This window comes from Podarcis raffonei, chromosome 7 (assembly GCF_027172205.1).
Source record: "Podarcis raffonei isolate rPodRaf1 chromosome 7, rPodRaf1.pri, whole genome shotgun sequence".
Classification (NCBI taxonomy): Eukaryota; Metazoa; Chordata; class Lepidosauria; order Squamata; family Lacertidae; genus Podarcis; species Podarcis raffonei.
In genome coordinates this window covers 22,687,036-22,711,487 of record NC_070608.1, presented here as the reverse complement: position 1 = coordinate 22,711,487, position 24,452 = coordinate 22,687,036, and the positions used below count along the sequence as shown (strand labels likewise).

Below are 24,452 nucleotides of genomic sequence, written 5' to 3'. Positions count from 1 at the left end.
ACACCACGACTGGTGCCAGAGTGCACAGAAACACTGTTTACCTTCCCGCCGTAGCAGCGCCTATTCATCTACTCGCGCTCGTATGCTTTCGAACTCCTAGGTTGGCAGGAGCTGGGACACCCGCATGACCTTAAACCAGGGTTACAGTCACTAAAATGGGATACCTAGTTGTCATTTGGGGGCCAGGCGGCTTGACAGTCGTATTTTTCAATACAAATTTTTGGTTCCTGAAATTCACTCTGATGCTGCAGATAAAATATAATGGATAGGATGTGCTGCTAGCGTGTGAAAACAGCCAAGATCCAAAGATCCCCAGGCATGGACCTCTAGATGGTGGAGACATCAGGTGCCATCCTGGTGCCCGGGCATCTTCACTTGGTCGCAAGTGGCCAATAGCCAGGTGCAAAATGTGCCTGGTGAATTCCAAACACTGTTTTAGATTACAATTCCCATTGGCCCCAGCTGGAACAGCTGTGCACAAATGCATTCAGCCTCATTTTATGTATGCCCCTCCTTACCTACTTGGGCCAACCTTACTGTTAACGTGTCTTCCTGTTCAGTAGCAAGTGCCCTGCCACTGGGAAATGAGCAGTTGTCTTACAACAGCCTTCTAGCCAGGGTGGGGCAAATGAGCGTACCATCACCCAGAGTTCTGCTTTATTCTCACTCCATTCCAAGGATATATGTTTTTGAAAGAAAGAAAAATTTAAAATTTGTGACATAACAATTGACAGCCTCTATTTAAAAAATGAAAGCTCATTTTAACGACAGGAGCAATTTAAGACAGGACTTCTGAAAAACTCACTGAAGAAAGCAGGATGAGTACACAACAAAAGCCTCATCTAGAAAAGCCCCCAAAGACTTTCCCTGACTGAGGGTAGATTTTTCATGATCACAATAACCATTTAATTAAGTGATCCTGCAGAAAAACAGCCCCTACAGTAATTTAACTCAAAGAGATCAATATTTAAATTTGTATTATGAGCTAAAGTTACATTCCACCATTTGGACTTTCCTTTGCTGTTTTTCAGCTTTAGTTGTGTTGTCTACCCAGCCAGCAATCAAGAAGAATGTTTGAGTGCTTGTTGTAAGAAGTGAGGGTTAGTTTATTCTGCAGTTATTATGATGAGTAGAGGAGGACTGGGCACTTATTGCAAAAAGGTGAAATAATGAGGCAACCTAAAGCGAGCTAAAATACATCTACCCCAAGTAATTCTTCAGTCCTTTAAAGCACTCAATATACTCAAAATCATTTTTTCTTCTTCTTTTTCTTGTGATGCTAGACGGCAAAGGATGAAAACAAGCCTAGAGGAATAAAAACACTGCTGTGCAATCTACAGTTGGCTGGCTGGCTGGCTCTGCTGTAACAGGCCTAATTTCTGATTTTCCCAGTACGTGCAGCTCAGCATAAGGCCTTTCCAAGGTTTCTGGGAAGAAATATCAATCCAGCAACCAGTAAAAATAAAAATCCAATGTATTTCTACAATTAGTTTCCAATCACTGTTAGCCTTTTAGTCCTTTATATAGCAAACAGTAAACAAAAGATCCTTGACCGTCCAACAGAAAGGAAGACCTATGGAAAAGTTTGTTTTTCATTATGGAACCTAAAGCTGAGACACCTAATCCAGCATTAAAGCTAAGCTCACTGCCATGTCCAAAGTAGCTCAATTCATGAAGAATTAGACGAAAGAAGACTGTAGCTATTGGCAAAGTCAAGCTTTTGAGCTTATTTATTAGATGAATATACTACTCTTCTTAATAAGATCTCAAGGCAGTACACTTGTCCTCAGCACCACTCCACACAAGTTTTTACTTTCTAAGTTATAGCATAAACTATTCTATTTTGTTTTACACCTTTTCATAGCCTTGTTCACTGTATCCATAGCATCCTTAGCATCATAGAATTGGAAGAGACTCCAAGGATCATCTAGTCCAAGCTTCCTCAAACTCAGCCCTCCAGATGTTTTGAGACTACAATTCCCATCATCCCTGACCACTGGTCCTGCTAGCTAGGGACCATGGGAGTTGCAGGCCAGAAACTTCTGGAGGGCCGAGTTGGAGGAAGCCTGATCTAGTCCAACCCCCTGCAATGCAGGAATCTTTCACCCAATAACCCACAACCCTGAGATTAAGAGTCTAATGCTGACTGAGCTATCCCTCAGGTCAAACAAAAAATATGCCAGTCATCTAATTCCTGGTGTTCACACTAAATGCTCTGTTAACATGACCTTTACATATCCAATTATGTAAGTTAACCTGCCTTTTCCTTCCTTTGGACTGGTCCTCCCCTCTTCTCCATCCGTGCAGAAGCGGGATTGGCTAGCACTATGCCCCTCCAAAACACCCCATCTTGAAATGTGGCTGCCCCACCTAACAAGGAAAACTGGCTACAAGGCTGCCCTACGGGCATCTGCATCATCAGCACTGCTCTCAGGAGGCAACACTACCAGTCCAAGAAAGCCATTTACACCAAGCATGCCACCTAAGGCAACGTGAAGACAATTTTCAAGGTTATTTAGTTTGAGAAGGCAAACTCTATCAGTGCAAACTACTTGGGAAGGGATATTATTATGCCATGGCTGGGCCTCAAGCAGTCTGGCTAGACATATTCCAGACTCCAGGCTAATAAAGTTAGCCACTGCTGCAACAGGCAATGACTGCAAGCGTTTTAGTATTTTCCACGATGTGGATTACATTTGTGCTTCATGTTTTTGTGTCATTGTTGTCCCCCCCCCCCTTTCTGTTCTGTGCACATATAGGGTAAGCCCCCTCACAAAACAGGCTCCTGTACTTGTACTCTGAAACACCTGCCTTATGCCTGCCTTACATAAGACGTGAAAGGAAATCAGAAGTGGAGCGGTTAACATGAATTGCAATTAGATCAAAAATACATTTTACTGGTAATACATTTCTCTCTGTGTTCATTTCAGCAATACAATTGCTAACCTTTCAACAAGGTGATCTCACGATGAGAACGTGAAGACTGTGATTCACTAAAGGTTAGGAAATAAAACCACCAAGAAGAGGAGTAGCCTTGTTAAAAAAAAAAAGTAAAGGACTGGACGGTTAAGTCCAGTCAAAGGAGACTATGGGATTGCTGAACTCATCTCACTTTTCAGGCCGAGGGAGCCGGCACTTGTCCAGAGACAGCTTTCTGGGTCGTGTAGCCAGCATGACTAAACCACTACTGGTGCACGGAGGACGATGACAATGCCAGAGTGAATAAATTCAAATTTACTATCCTCCTTTCCCACACTTTCCACTTGTGATGTGCTGATGGCCTGGGGGGAGGGGAGGGGGAACCAATACTTTTCTAATGTATGAAGCTCTTTCCACCTAGTCATATTCTTACTCTGAGCAGCTGGCATTTTTCTAGCTGGTGAGTGTGGAAAGTCCCAGGCTTTCTCCCAATTTGGAGGGGGCAGGGATCACCACTGCAGGGTAATCCTTGCTGAGACTCCCTTCACAGCCCACACAGTTGGAAGAAAGCTAAAGACTGTACTTCCAAGGTACTTCACAAACCTCTGAAGGCATCACAAAAGCAAGGCACCGTTTTCCTCTACAGCTCCCATTACAAAAAGGGCAGGGCTTATTTTTGTACCACACTTCGACACAGCATGATTCCAAGGACATTTTCCCACCTGGGAAATGCCCCAAAGTCCTGCTGCACTTCAGAGGGGGCACCGCAAGGTCAGGGACAAAATCCTGAGCCCTGGATAGGAGCAAAGTTTCAGAAACCAAATTTTTGGTCAGCCACCAAGACCAGCCAAAATTTATGGCCCCCATTATATCCAAGTCCCTGAAACAGTAAAAATACTTAATGCCACCAATACCTTATTTTAAAGTATCCTGTTCCCTTTTAAGTGTCTCAATTAAAGAAAAACGATGACAAACCAGAAAAGGCTTAGAAGGCAGCTATGAGAATAGTAAAGGCTGGGGACTCTGAAAAATTAGGGTTGATGTGCACAAACTACATAAATTCTGGGATGGGTCCCACTTACCCATGTGTCACATGCACACTCCAAAGCCACATTATATATTGTTTCAAGCTCATTAATGTCATCTAGAGATCTATTATGAAGTGGGAAACTGGGCAGGGTCAAAGTTGTATTTTGTGGGGGTTTTTAGGTGACCACCCAGAGGAAGTGTGTGTATGTAACTTTATTAAACACATTCATGAAGTCTATTTGTAAACAAACTTTGGGAGCCAGGGAGCTAATAAGGGAGCAAATTAAAGCTAACACTGTCCAGAGTATATATCTCAAAACTCTTGGGGGAGCAGAACAATACATCAACATGCCAGGTATTTGTAGCATAAAATTTCCAATCATTTCAATTGAATTGGAACAGAAATCAAGAGTAACGCTGAAATTAATGAATACTGTGTACTGCATCCTTATCTGTTATAGCTTCTTGAAAGCATAGAGTAGAGGTTCCCAGCTATGCTCCTTTAAAACCGTTTGAGAATGTTTGGTGAATGTTTTGTCCTCAGGGTGCTGTCTCTAGGAGCCACAGCCCAATGCGAGCTCCAAACTTTTAGACCTCAAACTATGTAAGATTTCAGCAAAATATATAGGGTTGAATCCAAAGAAAAATAGCTGAATGTATGTCTCACTGAAATCAGTGGAACAAGTAATTAAGCTTCTCTAATTTCAATGGGACTTAAGTTTAACTAACTCAGTCCAGATCCAATCTACAGTATCTAGATAACTGCAGAATATCCTGTTCTAGCTAAGCATGAAGATATTTTAAATAGTGTAATGGAATTTTGGAAAGGTAGGGAGAGTTCCAAAGGCACTACACACAAGCAGAAACACAGAGTTGTTGCCAAAATCACCTTCCCAGATCATGCTGGACATCGCTCCCTCTTAATGTATAATACTTAGACATGTTTCATAAACATGACATTTTTAATTTCCCTGCCACACATTTTTGTTGGCTGGTAGGGGAAGGAAAACATTACAACGGCAGATATTTGTATTCTTGTTGCATTCTTCTTGTTATTATTTTTATGTGTGTAATGGCTGTCTGCTAGACACAGTAAACTAAACTGATACACATTACATATTAGCAAAGCTTAGTAAAACATATCTAGATTCTAATTTCAACAATCTACTGAAGGCACATGCTTTTTAATCAGTAAAGAATGGCCTGATTTAACAGTTAGATCCTAACGCTGAAGCAGCATATACGCATATAAACAGCTGCTCCAGGCAGTGTCACAAAACATGATAGTACACCACTGTTACAGGAAACCTATGGACTTGTGGTCCCAATTTATTTTATCCCTTTATGATGCTGTACACCAAAATACATGGTCAAAAGCGGGATAGTAACAGGCAGGAAAATGTTGGTTTACCAATCCTAAATTGTACTGTATTCCATCTCCTGCCCTGTGAATCAGAACTAAAATCCTGCTTACCCTCACCAAGGGAGACATTCTGAATCCCTAATTCCTGAGCAGAGAGGCTTTTCAACACCTTTTAAATATAGAAGGGCTTCCCCTCTCTTAAGTCACCATGATTACAAGTCACAAGTGCCATGGCACCAAGCATGTCGACTCAAAAGGGTATTTGATATTAATACCATTCTACATCAGAGAAGAAAATATATACCCAAAAGGTATAATTAATATTTATTACTCATCTGCTTCTGGTTTCATGTGATCAACATAAAAAAACCAATTCGCACAGCATTGAAATAGGTACACAAAAATAACCTGGTTTTTCCAACAGTCAAATTGTGATCATCAGTTAGTGGGAGCCATTTTGATAGTGCAAACAGATACATGGTGCAGTAGTTTCAGGTGTCTAACAATGGCCAGGGAATCCCTAGGTCAAATCCCCACTCGGTCATGAAGCTCACTGTGTGAACTTCAGCCAGTCACTTCCTCACAGCTTAACCCAGGGGTAGGCAACCTAAGGCCCGTGGGCCGGATGCGGCCCAATCACCTTCTCAATCCGGTCCGTGGACGGTCCGGGAATCAGCATGTTTTTACATGAGTAGAATGTGTGCTTTTATTTAAAATGCATCTCTGGGTTATTTGTGGGGCATAGGAATTCATTCTTCTTTTTTTTTCAAAATATAGCCCAGCCTACCACATGGTCTGAGGGACAGTGGACCGGCCCACGGCTGAGAAAGGTTGCTGACCCCTGCCCTAACCTAATTGACAGGGTTGTCTCAAGAATAAAAAGGGGAGGAAGAATCATGTATGCCAAGCTAAGCTTCTCTGCAATCAGACCAAAAAGCTCTGCAATAGTCAAACATGTTCTATCGTGAGCATTTGTTATTACGTCAGTAAAAATGAACAACCGGAATAAAGTTGTCCTTTAAAAGTGTTTGCATAAATGAAACCAAATCTGTGCTTTTCCAACTACCAATTCAAAAACAAATCCCCATATTTATGAAATAATTTTATGAATTTATGAAATAATCATTTGTTGCTAAGAAGTTATAGCTACCAACAGCCATTTTATAACATGTTTTGTACATTTAAGTCTGCAATAAAATTGGTACTTTAAGCATTCCTCACTATCACAACTTCATGAACAATTTGGTTACGATTCTAAAGTTACAGCCATAATCAGTGTCACCAGAAAGAAACCAAATACCATGGGACCCAGTGGGATATATTTCTAGACAAACATATTTAGAACATGGCTGTAGAAGTTACATGAAGATGCTGGTGTACTTGCCTCACACTATTAATGTCCTATGTCCACCCTTCTATGACAGAAACATGCCAAATTCATAGACATTACTGAGGCTGCAGCCAATCTCTGAGGTGGTATTTCTCTTAGCACATGACACTCACTGCAGTGTTAAATGTGTCACCAGGTCATTCAAGAGAAAGAAACCACACCCAGACAGGCAGGCCCATAATAGTTTGAATAAGATGTAATCCTCACATTGATGTACGTTACTTGCTAAATATTTAGCTTTTCATTTTCTACTGAAACCTTTTTCAGACATCTTTCTTAGATAACCATACAATCCTATGCACACTCATCTGGGAATAAGCCCCACCAAAACACAGGGGTATTATTTCTGAGTAAATATGCTTAAGATTGTGCTGCACAATAACAGCATAGACTTGGACCATAATCAAATTTAATAAAGGCCCAGAGAGTACAATTACAGAAAAAAATGTCTACTATCTCTGTTGCTATTTTAAAAAGAAGTAATAGATATATCTCCGTTAACTGTAACAAAATTATTTTTGTGTTGTAATACAGAAAGTTAAACATTACTGGAAATCTCAAATTGCTTGCAATTTAGGCTTTCCATTATGCTCCCAATCATATACATTTAGCAGTTTCAAGACTGTCAACACCAATGCAATCAAGCCTATTTCATAGATCTACCCTGCATGAACACCAGCCACAATAAACATACTGATTTACCTATCCCTTTCCCATCACTAATTTGTAGTTGCAAATTCCCCCTTAAGTCCTCCTTAAAAGCATATTTAATTCAAAACCTAGTCTTGCTTCTTTGCTTTCTATGCCTAAAACAGACAAGATTAGCAGCTTCTTCGAGATAAGATGGAAGAGTCCTTCAGAATTTTATCTGATGGTGTGCAACGTTCGAAATAGCTAAATTTCCATTGCGGTCAAGATTCCCGTAGCGCCAGAGTTAAAATATACACACCATCAGAAGAGGCCAAGTTACACGATGCTTACAGCGTGAAACCCCACGCGGAATCCCACTGTCAGTCGAAGTTTTTATTCAATGCCGGGGAGAGAAGACCCGAGAGTCTGCTCAACCCCACCTTTTGCAAACCCAGAGACAAAAGCAAAACCAACACGTTTCCAAGCCGGATCCTATACCCACGTTTACCCAGGATCCAACGGGATCGTTGCACCTGGGTAAGCATGCATGGGACCGTAGCCTCTCATTTTGACACCCGCGGCTTCACTTATTTATTTATTTATCGGTTATTTTTTGTTTAATTTTAAGCGTCCTAATGCACGAGGCGCCTCCTGCATTTACAACTCATGCGGAGAACCTTGTTGACGCTCACAACGAGGAAAGTGAATAGGAGTGGGGGAAATCCCGGAGAGGGGGTGAAGGAGAAGTGCCCCCCCACGCCACATTCCACCTCCAACCCTTCACTCCCGTCAACCAAACACGCGGGACTCCTCCCCTCACGCACGGGGGCTCCTCCCCCTCTCTTGCTTCCTCTGTCTCCCCCCCACCCTCCTCCCGGGGGCCCCCGAGTGGCCTCCCCTCGCGCGCGCTCCCTCCTCACCGGTCATTGAGCTGGTCCTCGGTGCCCGGGAGCGGGTGCACCACGAAGTGGATCGATGTCATGTTTCGCTCCCCCTCCCTCGAGGGAGGCGGGCAGGGGCCGGGCGCGCGAGGAGGAAATGGAGGGTGCGGGGGGGGGGGAGAGGAGGAGGCGGAGGAGAAAGGACGGGCGACGGCGGGCGGGGGGGGAGGGAGGGCAGGAGGGCTTGGCGCCCCCTCCGGAGTGCCGCTGGGTGTCTCGTTCACACTCGGGAGCCTCCGCTTGGCGCGAGGGGAGAGCGAGAGGCTGGTCAGCGGCGTGCGCGGGAGCGGGGAGCTCGCGGCGGCGGGAAAGGGTTCGGTCAGCGCCCCGCTCTCACACGCGCCGCCATCTTAACTTCCAGCGGCCCCTCTCTTCCCTCCCTCTCCTTGCGCCTCGCCGGGGAGAGAGCGGACGGGGCGGGGCCGCCGCCGCCCGGCAGCCAATGGCAAGCCGCCGCTCAGCAGCGGGCGGCCGCGGGGACGATGTAAAGCTCGCGAGGGTTGGCCGGCAGCCGGCGTGCGTTGCGTCAGGCGCGGGCTGGGGAAGAGGGAGGGCGGCGTGGCTGCGCGCGCCGCTTTCGCTTCCAGTGCGGAGAGGGGAGGAGGCGGTGGAGATGCGCGTCGGAGATGCGCGTCAGCGCCGCCTTCTCCCGACGGTCCCGCCGCAGCTGCCGCCTTGGCCGCCCGGCTTCTGGGCCTTCCCGGAGACCGGGAGATAAAAGAGGCGTCCTCTTTCTCCTCCGCCGGAACAGACCGAGCGACTAGCGTGGAGGGCGGGGAATGATACCCTGTGAGGGGACGGGGAATCCGCCTCGCGAAGGCAAAAGCCCCCGAGTGGGAAAGGCTGGCAGGGCGCCATAGGCTTTCCCTTGGCTTGCCAGCTAAACTCTGCCTGTAGGAGTTGCTAAAATCTATGTTGGGGTGGCGGGGAGGGAACACGCGAACGTGTGAACGTCGCACTTGCAGCTTTGCCTGGGAAAAGCCCCGGGGAAACCTTTACTGCGGTTTATGTGAAACGAGCTCTCCGTGCGTGACGGATAGGGAAGTGCAATCCATTGTCTCTCAAGACAGACAGATGCCAATAACAGGTTTCCTTCCTCTGCCCTGTCCCCATTTTATCCTCACAACAACCTTGTGAGGTAGTCGTGCAGTAGTGAGTCACCCAACAGGCTTTGTGGCTGAGTGAGGATCTGAAGGTCCCGTCTCCACAATCCTAGGCCTACATTTTACCACACTTGAAGACAGTGGTTTTAATTCTGTTCACTGACTGTTCATTTGGTTGTATCACCACCCCTCTTCTTTTTCTCCATGAGGTAAAGAGTGTCCGTTACCTGAATGAGACTTAACTGGCCCATGTGCAGGTCATTGTAGCTACCTCTGATCCAGTTTGAGGGAAACCAACAAGTTTGAATTGTACCTTTGTACAATTGGATAGGGGACGCGGGTGGCACTGTGGTCTAAACCACTCAGCCTCTTGGGCTTGCTGATCAGAAGGTCGGTGGTTCGAATCCCTGTGACGGGGTGAGCTCCCGTTGCTTGGTCCCTACTCCTGCCAACCTAGCAGTTTGAAAGCACACCAAAAAGTGCAAGTAGATAAATAGGTACTGCTCCAGCAGGAAGGTAAACAGTGTTTCCATGCGCTGCTCTGGTTTCAGTGTTCCCTTGTGCCAGAAGCAACTTAGTCAGGCTGGCCACATGACCTGGAAGCTGTCAGTGGACAAATGCCGGCTTCCCTCGGCCTGTAAAGCGAAATGAGTGCCGCAACCCCAAAGTCGTCTGCGACTGGACTTAACTGTCAGAAATCCTTTACCTTTACCTTACAATTGGATAGTTACATGCACACTTCAGGCAAGCAAGTAGCGTTATTCAGAGCTGAAGGGCACCAAACCACTCAAGTAAGGGTGCAAAACAGGACCACTGAAGGGTGTGACCTGGGAAGAGTCCTAAGAGCCAGAAATAGAGGCTTGGAAAGTCTCCAGATCTGAGGTTCCATTTCCCTGGGCTAGAGTATAGAAGCCCCATCGTGAACTATTAACCTATGGTTATATGATTTGTGTGTAACTTTCTGAGGTCTAAGGCCTTCGCTTTAACATAGCTACATATTTTAGATGTTAAAAATTGCAGCAATCAGGATTCCCCAAAAATGTAGTTTGCAACTGCAACATCTATGACACTCAGGCAGGAACTCCTTTCCAATTTCATTGCTGCTTCCTACTATGCTACCAGGAAGTTTGCAGTAGCTCTTCTTGCTGCTGCTTCCTCTTATGCACATAAACCAATATACACTGGTACCTCGGGTTAAGTACTTAATTCGTTCCGGAGGTCCGTTCTTAACCTGAAACTGTTCTTAACCTAAGGTACCACTTTAGCCAATGAGGCCTCCCGCTGCCGCCTCGTGATTTCTGTTCTCACCCTGAAGCAAAGTTCTTAACCCAAGGTACTATTTCTGGGTTAGTGGATTCTTTAACCTGAAGCGTCTGTAACCCGAGGTACCACTGTACTCCTGATATAGACATTGTTCTGAACATTACTGTCTGTATGGAATCAGTGGCACTAAACTAGGACTTTGTCCTTTTCCTGGCAAGCCCGTAACCTGTCACTTATCCAGGATGACCAGTCGGCTATAGGGTTTTATTTGCTACATTTACATGCCATCTTTCTTCCTATGGTGGAAATAAAGGAAGAATGTGTAGGATTCCCTCACAGTGCTCCATCCACACACTCACCCGCCCTGGGCCTGGTCGGCTATAATATCAATAATATCAGGTCATGTATCTTCACACCATGCTGCTGACTGTTACAGTTGGCATTCCTCTGGCTGGCCTTGGCTGTTTACCTGCCAAACTGGCTGTAGAGTTGTGCTGGCTGTGTTTAGTCTTTAAACCTCTGAATAAGCTTGTGTCTGTAGGTGTTGCTGCCCTCTGACTGATGAGTCATGAAGATCTCTTAACAAGGCGGGACACTATGGCTGGGGTCCCCAACATGGTGTCCATGGCACCATGCTCCCCTCAGAAACCCTGTTCGGTGCTTACCAAGGCCACTGGGTACACCCAGTTTTTAATCTTTGTAAAAGAACATCAAGCAAGTAAGGACAGCTTTTGGATGAGTTGAGTATTTTGCTTGTTTGATGGAAAAGGTTCTGCACACCACCAATTTTTCTTCCATGAAATGGGTGTTTTGTGGTGCAGTTCTTAAGTCTTCAGTTGGGCAGCTTGCCCCCTCAAAGTTGGAGACCCCTGCACACACAGTGGGCTCTCCTTGATAACATGCCCATGGCACAAGCCAGCAGGGCTTTGTAAGTGACAAATCTGCCACTTCACTCTCCTATTGTTGTCCCCATTAGCAAATACTAATGCTATCTGCTTTTTTTGCTTAGAGAGCCTAAAAACCTAGTAGATAACTATTTAAATAATGTAAGAATTGCTTTTTGTGATCATTGTTTTCTCAAAACAGTTTGGAGTTTTAAGAACTGTGAAACTAGGAAACGTAATGCCTTAAGATGAAGTTTGAAATTTAAGAGTCTTATAAGAAAAAACCGTATGCGCAATACAAGGTATTTAAACTACAAGATTTTGGCCATTTCAGTTTCTGTTAAAATGAGTGCCATGGTGTCTCTTAACGCAATAACTTTTGGACAGCAACGTAGCTGAATGTTGGAAGATTCAGGTAAAAGAAAGTCCTTCATACAGTGCATAGTTAAACTACAGGACTTGCTTCCACATGAGGCATTGAGGCCACCAATTTAGACAGCTTTAAAAGAGGATTAGACAAATTCAGGAAAGAAGGCTATCAAACACTATCAGCCCTGATGGCTCTGCTCTGCCTATAATATCAGTTGCAGGAGAGTTTCCCACAGGGATCTGGTTTACCACTGTGAGAATAGGGTGCTGGACTAGATGGGATACTGGTCCTGATCCAGCAGGCTCCTCTTAAAGAATGGCTCAGGCCCACAAACATCTGTATGATTTGTACACAGTGTGTGAAATCTGGGAAATCAAATAGTGCAATTAGCTCAATAGATATACTAAAAGATGTATACTGCAAAGCTGTTGTTAGTAGTTAAATCACATTGGAATAATTACTGTTGCATTCTTCTCTGTTCATCTCAAAGCTAATTTATGGAACAAGAATGGCCTCCGAAATCTGGAGGAGCACCTTGTAAGCTCTTTTTCTCAGACAGTTCTCACCCTGCAGGGAAGATTTTGTAAGGCCTTAAGAGGTACTGCCTTGGGGGAACCCACACCCATAGCTTCACTTGCAGAAATATTGAGAATCAAGAACTACAGAGTTGGAAAGGGATCCAATGCAACTATCCAGATCAACCCAGCAAGCCTTCAAGGATATATTAAAAGCAGGCTTCCTCAAACTCGGCCCTCCAGATGTTTTGAGACTACAATTCCCATCATCCCTGACCACTGGGCCGGCTAGCTAGGGATCATGGGAGTTGTAAGCCAAAAGCATATGGAGGGCCAAGTTTGAGGAAGCCTGATTAAAAACAACTAGAGAGGAGGCTCCTGCTCCTATAATTTGCTCAAATTGCCTCTTACTGCCCTCTGCTGCCACCTGGAGGCTGGTTAAGAAATAATGAGCCAGTTCTGATCGCAACTAGTGCCTGCTTAAAGGTGGGTCAATGAGTTCTAGTGTAATGAGAATCAATAATTACAGTTCTTTATGGTGCTGTGGGTTAAACCACAGAGTCTAGGGCTTGCCGATCAGAAGGTCAGTGGTTCGAATCCCCACGATGGGGTGAGCTTGGTCCCAGCTGCTGCCAACCTAGCAGTTCAAAAGCACGTCAAAGTGCAAGTAGATAAATAGGTACCGCTCCGGCGGGAAAGTAAACAGCGTTTCCGTGTGCTGCTCTGGTTCGCCAGAAGCGGCTTAGTCATGCTGGCCACATGACCTGGAAGCTGTACGCTCCTTCGGCCAATAAAGCGAGATGGGCACCGCAACCCCAGAATCGGCCACGACTGGACCTAATGGTCAGGGGTCCCTTTACCTTTTATGTTGTTGCTGCAATCAGCTGAATGCAACCATATTCCCTTCCATGCATTAAAATCTTCTGAAGAGGGTTTCCACCCCAACCTACCTCCACAAAGGACCCTACTAGCAAAGGCAGGCCATGGGTTGATCCTAGAGCAATTTCAGTTGTTGGCTAGGATGCTTACTGTCTTAATATGTACTCCCAGATACAAGTGTCATAATGTCAGGAAACTCTTGTGTATTAGAGGTAAGAAAAGGATAGCTACGGAATATTAGGGTGTGGTGATTGCTGCTCAGAGTCAGAGCTCCAGTCGCGTGCAGTCTACCTTGTGTGAATTGCTGCTAGTCCACAGAAACTAGCAGACTAAGACGTGGGTGTTGTATCTGCTGTTGCACCAAAAACAGAGCTGTGCTATCCCTAAACAAGAGGTGATTTGAAAAGTCGGGGACTACAGCTGGTAGCAGGCAGAGCCAGGACCAAAAGATGGAGTTTGCAGCATTACATAGCTCCTCCTCTCTCTGTGCCACCCCATTCGGTCTCTTACATTTCCCTTCCTCTCTCACACACAGCAAAAGAGGATATGCTTCTCAGAGGGGCAGTTTGGAGAGCAAAAAGTGGGCCTACATTATCCAGAGAACAAGGTGACACTAAGGGTATATGTGAAATTTAGTCAAGGCATTGTTTTTACTTCTTAGAACAAAAATTATATACTGCAAGAATTGTAGCATAAAACCTCTGCAATTGGTTTTGGGGCTTTAAACCTGGCGAGAGGATGTACTTTTTACCGTCCTGCGCAACAGTTACCTAAAGGACCCACTGGAATCATTGTTAAATATGGGAGTTGTACCCAACTAAGTTTTACTCAAGAGTAGACCCATTGAAATTAATGGGCCCAAGTTAGTATTCATTTTATTGGGTCTACTTTGAGTAGGACTACCACTGGATACAAAGCAGGATGTTCAATTACTTCGCCAATTCATAGAATTTTGTAAAACCATAGTTCAGGGCATCCTGATCAAAGCAAAAGTCTGAAAATTGAGCCTTTTATATTTCTCGCATGAAACCTGTGACATAATGGCCATTTCATAATATCAGAGTAAATACAAGCAGTAGGAGACAGAAAACTGAATCCCAGTGTATTTTAACTAAAACCACCTGAGGGAACTTGGTGTTACTTCTGAAGGAGGTGGAGACGTATTCAGTCTTGTTACCCAAGAATTAGATCTTCAGAAAGTTTGAGGGATATCTCTTAGGAGGCCACATTCTGAACATAAAATGGTTCCTGAACTAAATTTTGAGTTTAAATTTAATAGTTGTCCCCCAATAGTAACGTCGTGAAACATTATTCATCAGTGGATTTGGCTTTTCAGGATATGGACCTGATTTGCTTTCTGCCTATATGTTTTATGTTTCTGTGTTTATAAGGACAATTGGACAACGTCCAAGTATTTCGCCCAAACCAATCTTTAGTTCCTATCACAACACCATTAAGACACCCACATGGCACTCATTTCCTACCAAGAGGCCAAAATACAAGATACCCCCCTGAGAAATTCTGAAGTCTGTAATGTGGGCTTTTAACAGAAGTCTGTAATGGCTTTTAACAAATACCACAAACTCGGAGCTTTCTGACTTCATTGTACATGAAAGAATGACCTTGATGCTTCATCGGGGTGGCATTTTACATTCAGCAGCTGAGACACAACCACAGTTTACCATTCCCATGGCGATGGCTAGACTGTGACATATTTGCAGAGCAATGATGTCATAAACGCCATGCTGGAATACAGCCAGAACACCAGTTGCTTGCTCCTTAATGCAAACTTCTGGCCGGGGCTTGCAAGACCAATTTTTTCCCCCTGACGAGTGCCCTTTATTGAAGGCTGTACTCGTCGCTTAATATGGTTTAATGCCTACTCATGGCTACCCTCTGCAACGCCCTGGAAGCTGTAAGGCGAGATTTAAGGCGAACCGACAGAGAAATAAAGAAGCGCTTAAGGCTTATGGACATGAGTTGCTGCCCTAAATCCTGCGAAGTCCAGGCAACCTGCCTTTGTGATATAAGTCTCCACCCACATTGTTGCTGTCTTCTCCACCCCTACCCACACTGCCTGTGTGACATACTATGCTGTCGTCCATGTAGACCGCCTTGCCTCACACCTTTGGAGCGTAAAGCTATCAGGGCTAAGATAGAAGCTGAGCAAGAACTGGCCAGGTAAACGGGTTTCTCCAGTTTGTCGCTTGCGTAATTATTTAAGGTGTTAAAAGGAGCAGGGTGGAAGCAATGGGGAGTGGATTTGTTCCTATGTATCTAGTTCTGTCGCAGGTGGCGCTGTGGGTTAAACCACAGAGCCTAGGACTTGCCGATCAGAAGGTCGGCGGTTCAATTCCCCGCGACGGGGTGAGCTCCTGTTGCTCGGTCCCTGCTCCTGCCAACCTAGCAGTTTGAAAGCACATCAAAGTGCAAGTAGATAAATAGGTACCGCTCCGGCGGGAAGGTAAACGGCGTTTCCGTGTGCTGCTCTGGTTCGCCAGAAGTGGCTTAGTCATGCTGGCCACATGACCCAAAAGCTGTCTCCGGACAAATGCCGGCTCCCTCGGCCAGTAAAGCGAAATGAGCGCCGCAAGCCCAGAGTCGTCCACGACTGGACATAACAGTCAGGGGTCCCTTTACTTTTATCTAGTTCTGTAATTTGACCGCTGCAGCAATAATGTCCTACAAAAGAGGGAAAGGAAAATCATTTGCAGTTTCCAGGTCTATTTTAAACTGGGTCCTTCTGCATGTTGCTATTTTATTGCTTATTTCTTAAATTTGTATACTACCCTATACCCATAGATCTCAGGGCGGTTCAGAACATAAAAGTTATTTAGGAGGTCACCAACTTGATGGAGCCAAGCCCTGCCACCCTTCAGAATAAAAAGAAGATGAGGTGAACTGCTTCTTCACACGGTGGCGTAGTTAAGCTGTGACATTTGCTCCCACAAGGTGCAGCGATGGCCACCAACTTGGGTGGCTTTAAAAGAGGATTGGACAAATTCATGGGGGATAAGGATATCCGTGGCTCATCGGCCTGATCAAGCAAGCTCCTCTTACTCTCTTAGAAGTGCATTTTGTATGTACTTTTAAAGCCTGTGGAGGCACCGCAGCTTTGAAATGCCCTCTCAAGGGAAGTACACCAACAAAGACACTGTATTTCAGGCATGTCCAAAGTCTGTTTCGGGGACCTAATCCGGCCTGCCAGTCAGTTTAATCCCCCGTGGCCATTTATCTCCTGGGGTAAAATCCTATAAAAAGCTTAACAACTTCAATCCTAAAAAAAGGTTGGTTGTTGTTCACTTCATCAAATCTGGCCCTATTTGAAAAAAGTTTGGGGCCCCCTGCTGTATTTTCTCCCAGGCGTGAGGTTGCAATCACTTGTACTCCATCAACATTTATCAAGAGGAGACCCATTGAAATTAGTAGCCATCGCAAACAGGCCCATTCATGGGGTTCTGCTCTGAGTGAACGTTGGCTGAATACAACCCAATCTTTTTATTTGCCTCAGGCACTCTCCTTCTCCAGCAGAGTGTCTGAACTCTACCCTGCGACTGGCTTATCCGCACCAGGGGTGAGCAATGGCTACATGAGCTTGCAGAGTGCTTCTAGGTGGGCATTCATTGGGGGATCTGGGGATCTCAAGCATGCACTTCCTTTGCAGTGTTTGCACAACGTAGTTGACATCAAAATGCCAGCAGGGTATTCCCATTTAATCTGGATTTACCCATTTATCAGAAAATCCCTTAAGTTCCTCGTTTGTTTGTTTTTAAAATGTTGACAACGACCCATTGCAATACTAAGCCCCTGGGATAATTGTTCCCAAAGCGTGGGATAATCTCCCCTTCGATGCAACTCTTAGGACTCAGCTATATTGGTCAAAAAACAGTGCTTTGAATGCGTTATAAACATGCAACACCAGGTGGCGCTAGAGAGCAAAAATATTTTCTTTGACATTTTCCATAGCGTCCGCCCCCCCGCTTTTGTAATTTCTGACTTTTTAATAGCATTTTTTCCTGTGTGTAGCTGGTTGGACGCTGTGGGAACAGAATGCTAGACTAGGTGGCCTTTGGTCTGATCGCAACAGTCAAACAATAAATAAAACATATCAAGAAGCACACAACAAGGTTGATCAATTACCACATAAATCTTAACAAGGTCTAAAAATAACAATTGCAGAAAATTAATATCAATAACAGCAACAAGAAACCGCAACAAAAAAACACTGAACAATCCCCCAGCCCAAGAATCTCTTCAGCAGCCTCCACTTTTGTAGTTGGAGTCAGTCAAGACCCCACCCTCCCAAGCCAGGTGGGAAAAGCCAGCAAGGCAGGGAGCAGGTCTTCCAGGACTCACAGCCAATATGTTCTCTGACTGTATATAATTTGAGACTCATAAAAGCACCACAAAGGAAACCAAAGTTTTACAGCCAGTGGTTAGGCAGATAACAGAACTGAGTGTGGCCAAAATACATACTCATCAAATATATTCAAGGAATGGCCCTACCTCCTCACAGGGTTGCTGTGAGGATAAAATAGGAAATTCCATGTATGTTGTCATGAGATTCTTGGCAGAAGGGTGCACTACAAATATTTCATGACCTGGCCCGCCACTGCGTCATTTATCATTGAGCATGTTCACGTTTCAGCAAATCTGAAAGTGGAGTTTGGATTTCTATTGTAAGTGGAATAAAAGAGCCATGCTCATGGTTCCTTTTGTGTGCTTGTATACTACTTTTAGTCACCAGGTAACTTCAGAACAGTTTGCATAATAAATAAATCCATGGGCAATATCCAGCAAAATATTTCCATTAGCACAAAGACTTCTGACTGTGCAATGGAACTTCCTCTCCCTGTATGCACCCACTAAGCCCATTCTGGGAGTTTCTCTAACCTTCCAGAGCAGATTTCAGGAGGGGCTAAGGTTGCACAGAGAGAGGAGAGGAGAGGGAGGGGAAGTTATTTTGTGCCCTTGCACTTAGTAGTGGAACTACTTAATTGGATCCTGCCCCGTATCATTAAAGATCACACAACACAATTAAAACACTTAGCAATAAAATATGGCTCATTTGGTCGAGCAGGAGACTCTTAAATCAAGGTCGTGGTTTCAAGCCCCACATTAAGCAAAGTACAGTGGCACCTCAGGTTAAGTACTTAATTCGTTCCGGAGGTCTGTTCTTAACCTGAAACTGTTCTTAACCTGAAGCACCACTTTAGCTAATGGGGCCTCGCACTGCCAGAGCACGATTTCTGTTCTCATCCTGAAGCAAAGTACTTGACCTGAAGCACTATTTCTGGGTTAGCGGAGTCCGTAACCTGAAGCGTATGTAACCCAAGGTACCACTGTATTCCTGCATTGCAGGGGGTTGGACTAGATGACACTCATAGTCCCTTCTATAATAAAAGATAACCCCCAAGCTCAAAAACAGTCTATAGCCTGTGATAGCTAGAGAAAGAAAGTATGTTTTCAGCAGGTGATGAAAAGCCCCATCTGTGTTGTGTCTGCTCTTGACTCCACGAAGAGGGAGTTCTGCAGAGAAGGCTCTACTCTTGGTCCCTTCACAATAAGAGATGTCCATTGGTGGATCCACAAGCAGGGCCTTCCCTGCTGATCTCAGGGGCGAGGGAGGAGACGTTGATAAGTGCTGCTCCATCAAATCAAATACCCAGGATCCTATGTCATTCAAGAGCAGGGATGGGCAAACCTGCAAGTTTCTATTTTCCCCCCCAATCTTATGTTCGAATCACTTTGTGATTTTTTTAAAAAAAGGTCCTCGTGAAAATTTATCATTTTAGTGTGAATTTCTCCTAATGAACACATTTTTCTGCATTTTTGTGTGTTATTTTCACATATACGTGCATTTCAATGCACACTTTACCCTAGTATATTAATTTTTTGTACATTGGAGAGCGGCATTGCAAAATTTGGAGAAGTGTGAATTTTGAAGGATGGCTTTCCTTCAGCACTTGCTTCCAACTGTGTATTCCTTTTCTACACAGCCACATTTCTTTATGTGTCTTCCTTTTAACCATCCCTAGATTGCAAGCTTTTTAGTATGCTTATAAAATGTCCTGCAATTGATGGTGTTTATATATTTATTTCATATATATAAGCTAATTGCCAAATGGCACCTTCAGCCTTAGTTACAGTCACCACAATGGAATGTCTAGGCTCCTCTTTTTTGTAACTATTTTTCATTTCATTTCCATACCACTTTGTTTTTTTAAAAAAATAAATCTCAAAGCAGTTTACATTAAAACATTCAATAAAACAATCCAGAATAAAACAAATGCAAGCTTCAAGGAAAATATTTCCGATCCTTCTCTAAGGGACATTTTGCTTTCCCCAAATTTATTTACCTCCTTAATTTATATAGCTGTCCCATAGCAGAAGTACTCTAGGAAGCCAGTTTGGTGTAGTGGTTAGAGTGGCGGACTAGGACCTGGGAGATCAGGGTTCAAATCCCCACTCAGTCATGAAGCTCACTGGGTGACCGTGGGCCAGTCACGGCACCTTCACCTACCTCACAGGGTGGTTGTTGTACGGAATTAACTATGTACTCCTTGGAGAAAAAGCTGGGATCTAAATGCAAAAAAAAAAATAAGCTCTTCAGCTTACTTGCTTAAGAAAGCTGGAGGGGCCAGCCAGATGGAGATGTCAGCCGCCAACCTGGCATGCAGAGATCTCCACATGGTCACAATTAGACCCGTGCCAGTTGCAAAACGCACCTGGCGCCTGGCTAGTTTCTAACTGCACACACACACACACACAGAGAGAGAGAGAGAGAGACAGAGAAGGCCAGTGGCAAATGATTAGAGTCTAATGTTGCAGCAAACATCACATATTTGTCACTGTCCAGTTCTACCAACACAAGGATATAGATGAGTTCAACCCTGTGGCATTTCCTGTGAACTGGTACAAGCTGATGTACTGTATTGCAACCATTTGGTTTCTACTGCCACATAATGTGAATCCACTGACACAATGTACCGTCAAATCATGCCTATTTAGCCTCCGCTTCTCATCCTGTATTTTAATACTTTGTTGTCTTTTAATACCACTTGTATTTTAATAATTTGTTGGAAGCTGCCCAGAGTGGCTGGGGAAATTGACTCTGGGGTTGGAGTGCTCATCTCGCTTTATTGGCCGAGGGAGCCGACGTACAGCTTCCGGGTCATGTGGCCAGCATGACTAAGCCGCTTCTGGCAAACCAGAGCAGCACACGGAAACGCCGTACTGCTGGAGCAGTACCTATTTATCTACTTGCACTTTGACATGCTTTCGAACTGCTAGGTTCGCAGGAGCAGGGACCGAGCAACGGGAGCTCACCCCGTCGCGGGGATTCGAACCGCTGACCTTCTGATCGGCAAATCCTAGGCTCTGTGGTTTATTATTATTATTATCATCATCATCATCATCATCATCCTGTGTGCGGGATTCCAGCCGCTTGAAGCAGCTTGGCTCGTTCTTCTTTCCTATGTTATTATCGTAACCATTATTACTACTGCTGTTGCTATTATTTTGCAGAATTCGAAGAAGGATCACTAAGATGATGGCAGCATGTAGCCGCCCCAAGCTGCTGGCTTTAATGGACGTTAAGGGTTTCGACCCGGAAGACATTACAGTGAGGGTACAAGATGGGAAAATTAAAGTGTCGGCTGAGCACGAGGAAGAATTTAAGACTTGCAGAGGGAAGGAGTACAACTACTCCACGGTCACCAAGGAGATCTGCTTGCCACCAGGGGTGTGTGAGAATGAAGTCACTTATACCATCGGCCCCTGCAGTCTCGTGAGGATAGAGTCCCCAGGCTGTGTCCCTTCCTGCCTGCTTAGCCTGCTTTGAAGAAGACACTGGATGATCAGCTCTGGCAGCTGTTCAGCATCTGGATGCGACCTCAGTGGATCCCAAGGGGAATGGTTGTGTTTGGTTTCTTTTTTCTCTCTCTTTTTTAATATCGCCCTTTAAACGTGTTGCTGTCCATGCGAACCTTCTTCCAACAACGACAATGCTGAGCATCTGCTGGTGTGACTGCGTTTGTTTTTATTTCCAAGTTAAAGGGCGTCTTCATAGCTGGTCGCTGCCACAGGAGGGGGAATGCAGTGCTGGATTATCAAATAGGCAGAATAGGCACAGGCCTATGGGCTCCCCGCCTTTTAGGGGGCCTGCGACAATGGATCAAAATAATATTGATTTGATCTTGAAAGAAAATTACAGTAGTACCTCGGGTTAAGTACTTAATTCGTTCCGGAGGTCCGTACTTAACCTGAAACTGTTCTTAACCTGAAGCACCACTTTAGCTAATGGGGCCTCCTGCTCCTGCCTGCGCCGTCGGAGCACAATTTCTGTTCTCATCCTGAAGCAAAGTTCTTAACCTGAAGCACTATTTCTGGGTTAGCGGAGTCTGTAACCTGAAGCATATGTAACCTGAAGCGTATGTAACCTGAGGTACCACTGTACAATCAAGCTTTCTTATTTCAATGTGAGGCCCCCAAGATTTTGACTGCCTAGTGGCCTCTACAGGGTTTAATCCAGCACTGGGGAATGCCATTCCTGTTTATTTTTAGCCGCGGAGCTGGAAATTATGGGGAGGGACCCTCGCTCGGTAGTAGAGCACATGCTTTGGGGATCAGGTAGCAAGGGATGGGGGAAGATGTTGTGTTTGAGATCCCTGGAAAGTGGCAGCGAGTCAACGTACAGTTCAGAGCTTGATGGGCTAAATAGGTTGACCTGGCAGGAGACAGGTTACTTTGCCCCTGAGCACTTAAACTTGTAGTTTGTACCGCAGTAAAAACAGAAAAAGCCCCATTCCACTTGGAGGGTTTTTTAACAATCCAGCACTATACAAATTAAATAAATACATCTATGTCTTTCTTTATTAGATTTATATACCGCACTTCAGCATAAAGTCTCAGGGCAGTTCACAGAATAAAGCAAAACAAGAACTCCCCTTTCCCACAGAATATTAATCGGCCCAAGGCCTGGTTGAAGAGGATCATTTTCGCCAGGCTCCTAAAAATATATAATGAAGGGCACCAGGCGAACCTCCCTGGGGAGGGCATTCCACAAATGGGGAGCCACAACAGAGAAGGCCCAATCTTCTGTTGCCACCCTCCGGACTTCACATGGAGGAGGCACTCAAAGAAGGGCATCAGATGATGAACACAGAGTCCGGGACGGCTTAGAATAATAAATTGGAACTGGTAGGGCAGAAGTCAGGGAGACCAACAGTAACATACCCTCCAACGTTGTTGTTGTTGTTTAGTCGTTTAGTCGTGTCCGACTCTTCGTGACCCCATGGACCAGAGCACGCCAGGCACTCCTGTCTTCCACTGCCTCCTGCAGTTTGGTCAAACTCATGTTCGTAGCTTCGAAAACACTGTCCAACCATCTCGTCCTCTGTCTTCCCCTTCTCCTTGTGCCCTCCATCTTTCCCAACACCAGGGTCTTTTCCAGGGAGTCTTCTCTTCTCGTGAGGTGGCCAAAGTATTGGAGCCTCAGCTTCACGATCTGCCCTTCCAGTGAGCACTCAGGGCTGATTGTATGGAAATTGTATGGTTCATTAATGTTGACGCTCCAACATTACTCTGACGAAAATTGGGACGCGCGTCTTTTGGTGCCTTGGTCTTGTGCGAGAGAGCAGCACCACTGCAAATGCCAGCGTATGCTCGTCCCTGGGACATTCTGGGTTCATATCAGAAGCCGCGGTGGCTTCTATAATTCTGGGAATGTCCCAGGCAAGTAGGGACAGTTGGAAGGTATGCAGTATGGGGAACCAGAGCCGATGACACACAGAGGCTATCCTCCCTGCTGAGTTCTATAAGGGGTATCTCTGAGGAGGAAGATGACAGGCCGTGCCTCTCCCTGGGCTGGTTATAAGAAGCAAGCAAGTGGGGCCTGGTTGAGGTTGATGGGGAACTGCCCCATTTGTCCTGAAGGGTCAGCCGCCACTCAACGTAGAAGGCTCTTTCCTAGTTGATAGGAAGGAGTTGGCTCAATTGAATTGTAGGGTTGCCAGTGATAGTATGTAAAGGCTTAACAGAACGACAGGGTCACTTTGTTTGGAAATTAGAAACGTGCTAAAATATCTGTTCAAGATCTGCACACCGCAGTTGCCTAGCCTCCTCAAAAAAAATATGCAAATATTAAAGACTCCATGTTGCAATCCAGAGTTGCCATAAGAGCCTTCAGCACAAAGACTAGGAAGCTCTCGGCTGAAGTCCTTGTTGATCCTGCCTGACAAGTGACGTTCCTTGGCCAAAGCAGCAGACTACATTGCTGAGTCTTAAATAAGAGCACACTTCTAAAGGAAATTGTATGGTTCATTAATGTTTTGGAAAGTGTTTATTATCGTTCTCAACATCAAAAGTGTACTTTATCCAATTAGCGCGAACCTGGGTTCAGAGCTAAAAAGAAAAGTACAAGCTATAAAATCCATGTCATTACTTATTCCTTGGTTTTTGTTCAGCTTCCGAAGGCTGCTTCCTACATAATGAGTTCTGGAAATAATATATATGCTGGAGATTGTACGTTAAGCCACTTGTATTTGCGTTACTACATGAATACACAATCTTAGGCCGTTAGGAGCAATCCTGATGGAGAAAAAGATTCCCTTGCATGACAGCACAGATGTGGAACCTTTTTATAAATAAGCTGTACATAGGTGTCTAAATTGGTTTCCTGTTATTGCAAGGACTGGTGTAAAGATCTTAATTAGCTGAAGTTTATCTTTGGGGAACGGTAAACACGCCGTAATCCTTGACAATTCTTCACAGTTTTCAGTTTTAACTTGGAAGAATAAACCTCATCCTTGGGGGGGGGGGTGGAGCTTGGTGCAAATAAGCCACGCAATACAAAAAGGGGGGTGGGAAAGAGAATGTCATATTTACATCAAGCAATTCATCCTATGCCATCTGGATCCACTGCAGGTACTTTGCCCATGCCACCCGAAAAAGTGGACAGGTGCTTTCTTATCAGCATCTGCCTATGGTGAGAAACTTGCTTGTTCTATGTGAAAGTGGTTGCAGATATTCTAGGTCAAAGATGGGGAACCTGTGCTCCCCACAAACGCTTTTTGCACAGCATGGCCAGTGGTCAGAGATGGTGGGAGTTGAAGCCAAAAACATCTGGTTCCCCATTCCCTGCTCTCCAGGCTTAAAAGAGGCACT

The 24,452-nt window shown here is 45.0% G+C and overlaps 2 protein-coding genes across 9 annotated transcripts in view; one reads left to right on the top strand and one right to left on the bottom strand.

The window, feature by feature from the left end:
* Positions 1 to 8,663, bottom strand: part of UBR5 (ubiquitin protein ligase E3 component n-recognin 5) — a 73,959-nt gene extending 65,296 nt beyond the window's left edge. For all 8 annotated transcript variants that reach the window (XM_053395499.1, XM_053395503.1, XM_053395502.1 and 5 more), the window contains exon 1: positions 8,252 to 8,663. In XM_053395499.1, coding sequence (XP_053251474.1) covers positions 8,252 to 8,313 — 62 coding nt within the window. In that variant the 5' untranslated portion in view covers positions 8,314 to 8,663. The remainder of the gene's footprint in view (positions 1 to 8,251) is intronic.
* Positions 8,664 to 15,034: 6,371 nt separating this feature from the next.
* Positions 15,035 to 21,304, top strand: ODF1 (outer dense fiber of sperm tails 1). Its single transcript, XM_053395498.1, has 2 exons — positions 15,035 to 15,467; positions 20,814 to 21,304. Exons 1-2 carry the CDS (start codon positions 15,172 to 15,174, stop codon positions 21,127 to 21,129), a joined length of 612 nt encoding a protein of 203 aa, XP_053251473.1. The 5' UTR covers positions 15,035 to 15,171; the 3' UTR covers positions 21,130 to 21,304.
* Positions 21,305 to 24,452: the final 3,148 nt, after the last annotated feature.

What these genes read in the sequence shown, in the direction of transcription:
- ODF1 (XM_053395498.1), top strand. Translation starts at nt 15,172, where the DNA reads ATGGCTACCCTCTGCAACGCCCTGGAAGCTGTAAGGCGAGATTTAAGG. An exon ending in GCTGAGCAAGAACTGGCCAG is followed by an intron (nt 15,468 to 20,813) that starts GTAAACGGGTTT and finishes ATTATTTTGCAG; the next exon opens with AATTCGAAGAAGGATCACTA.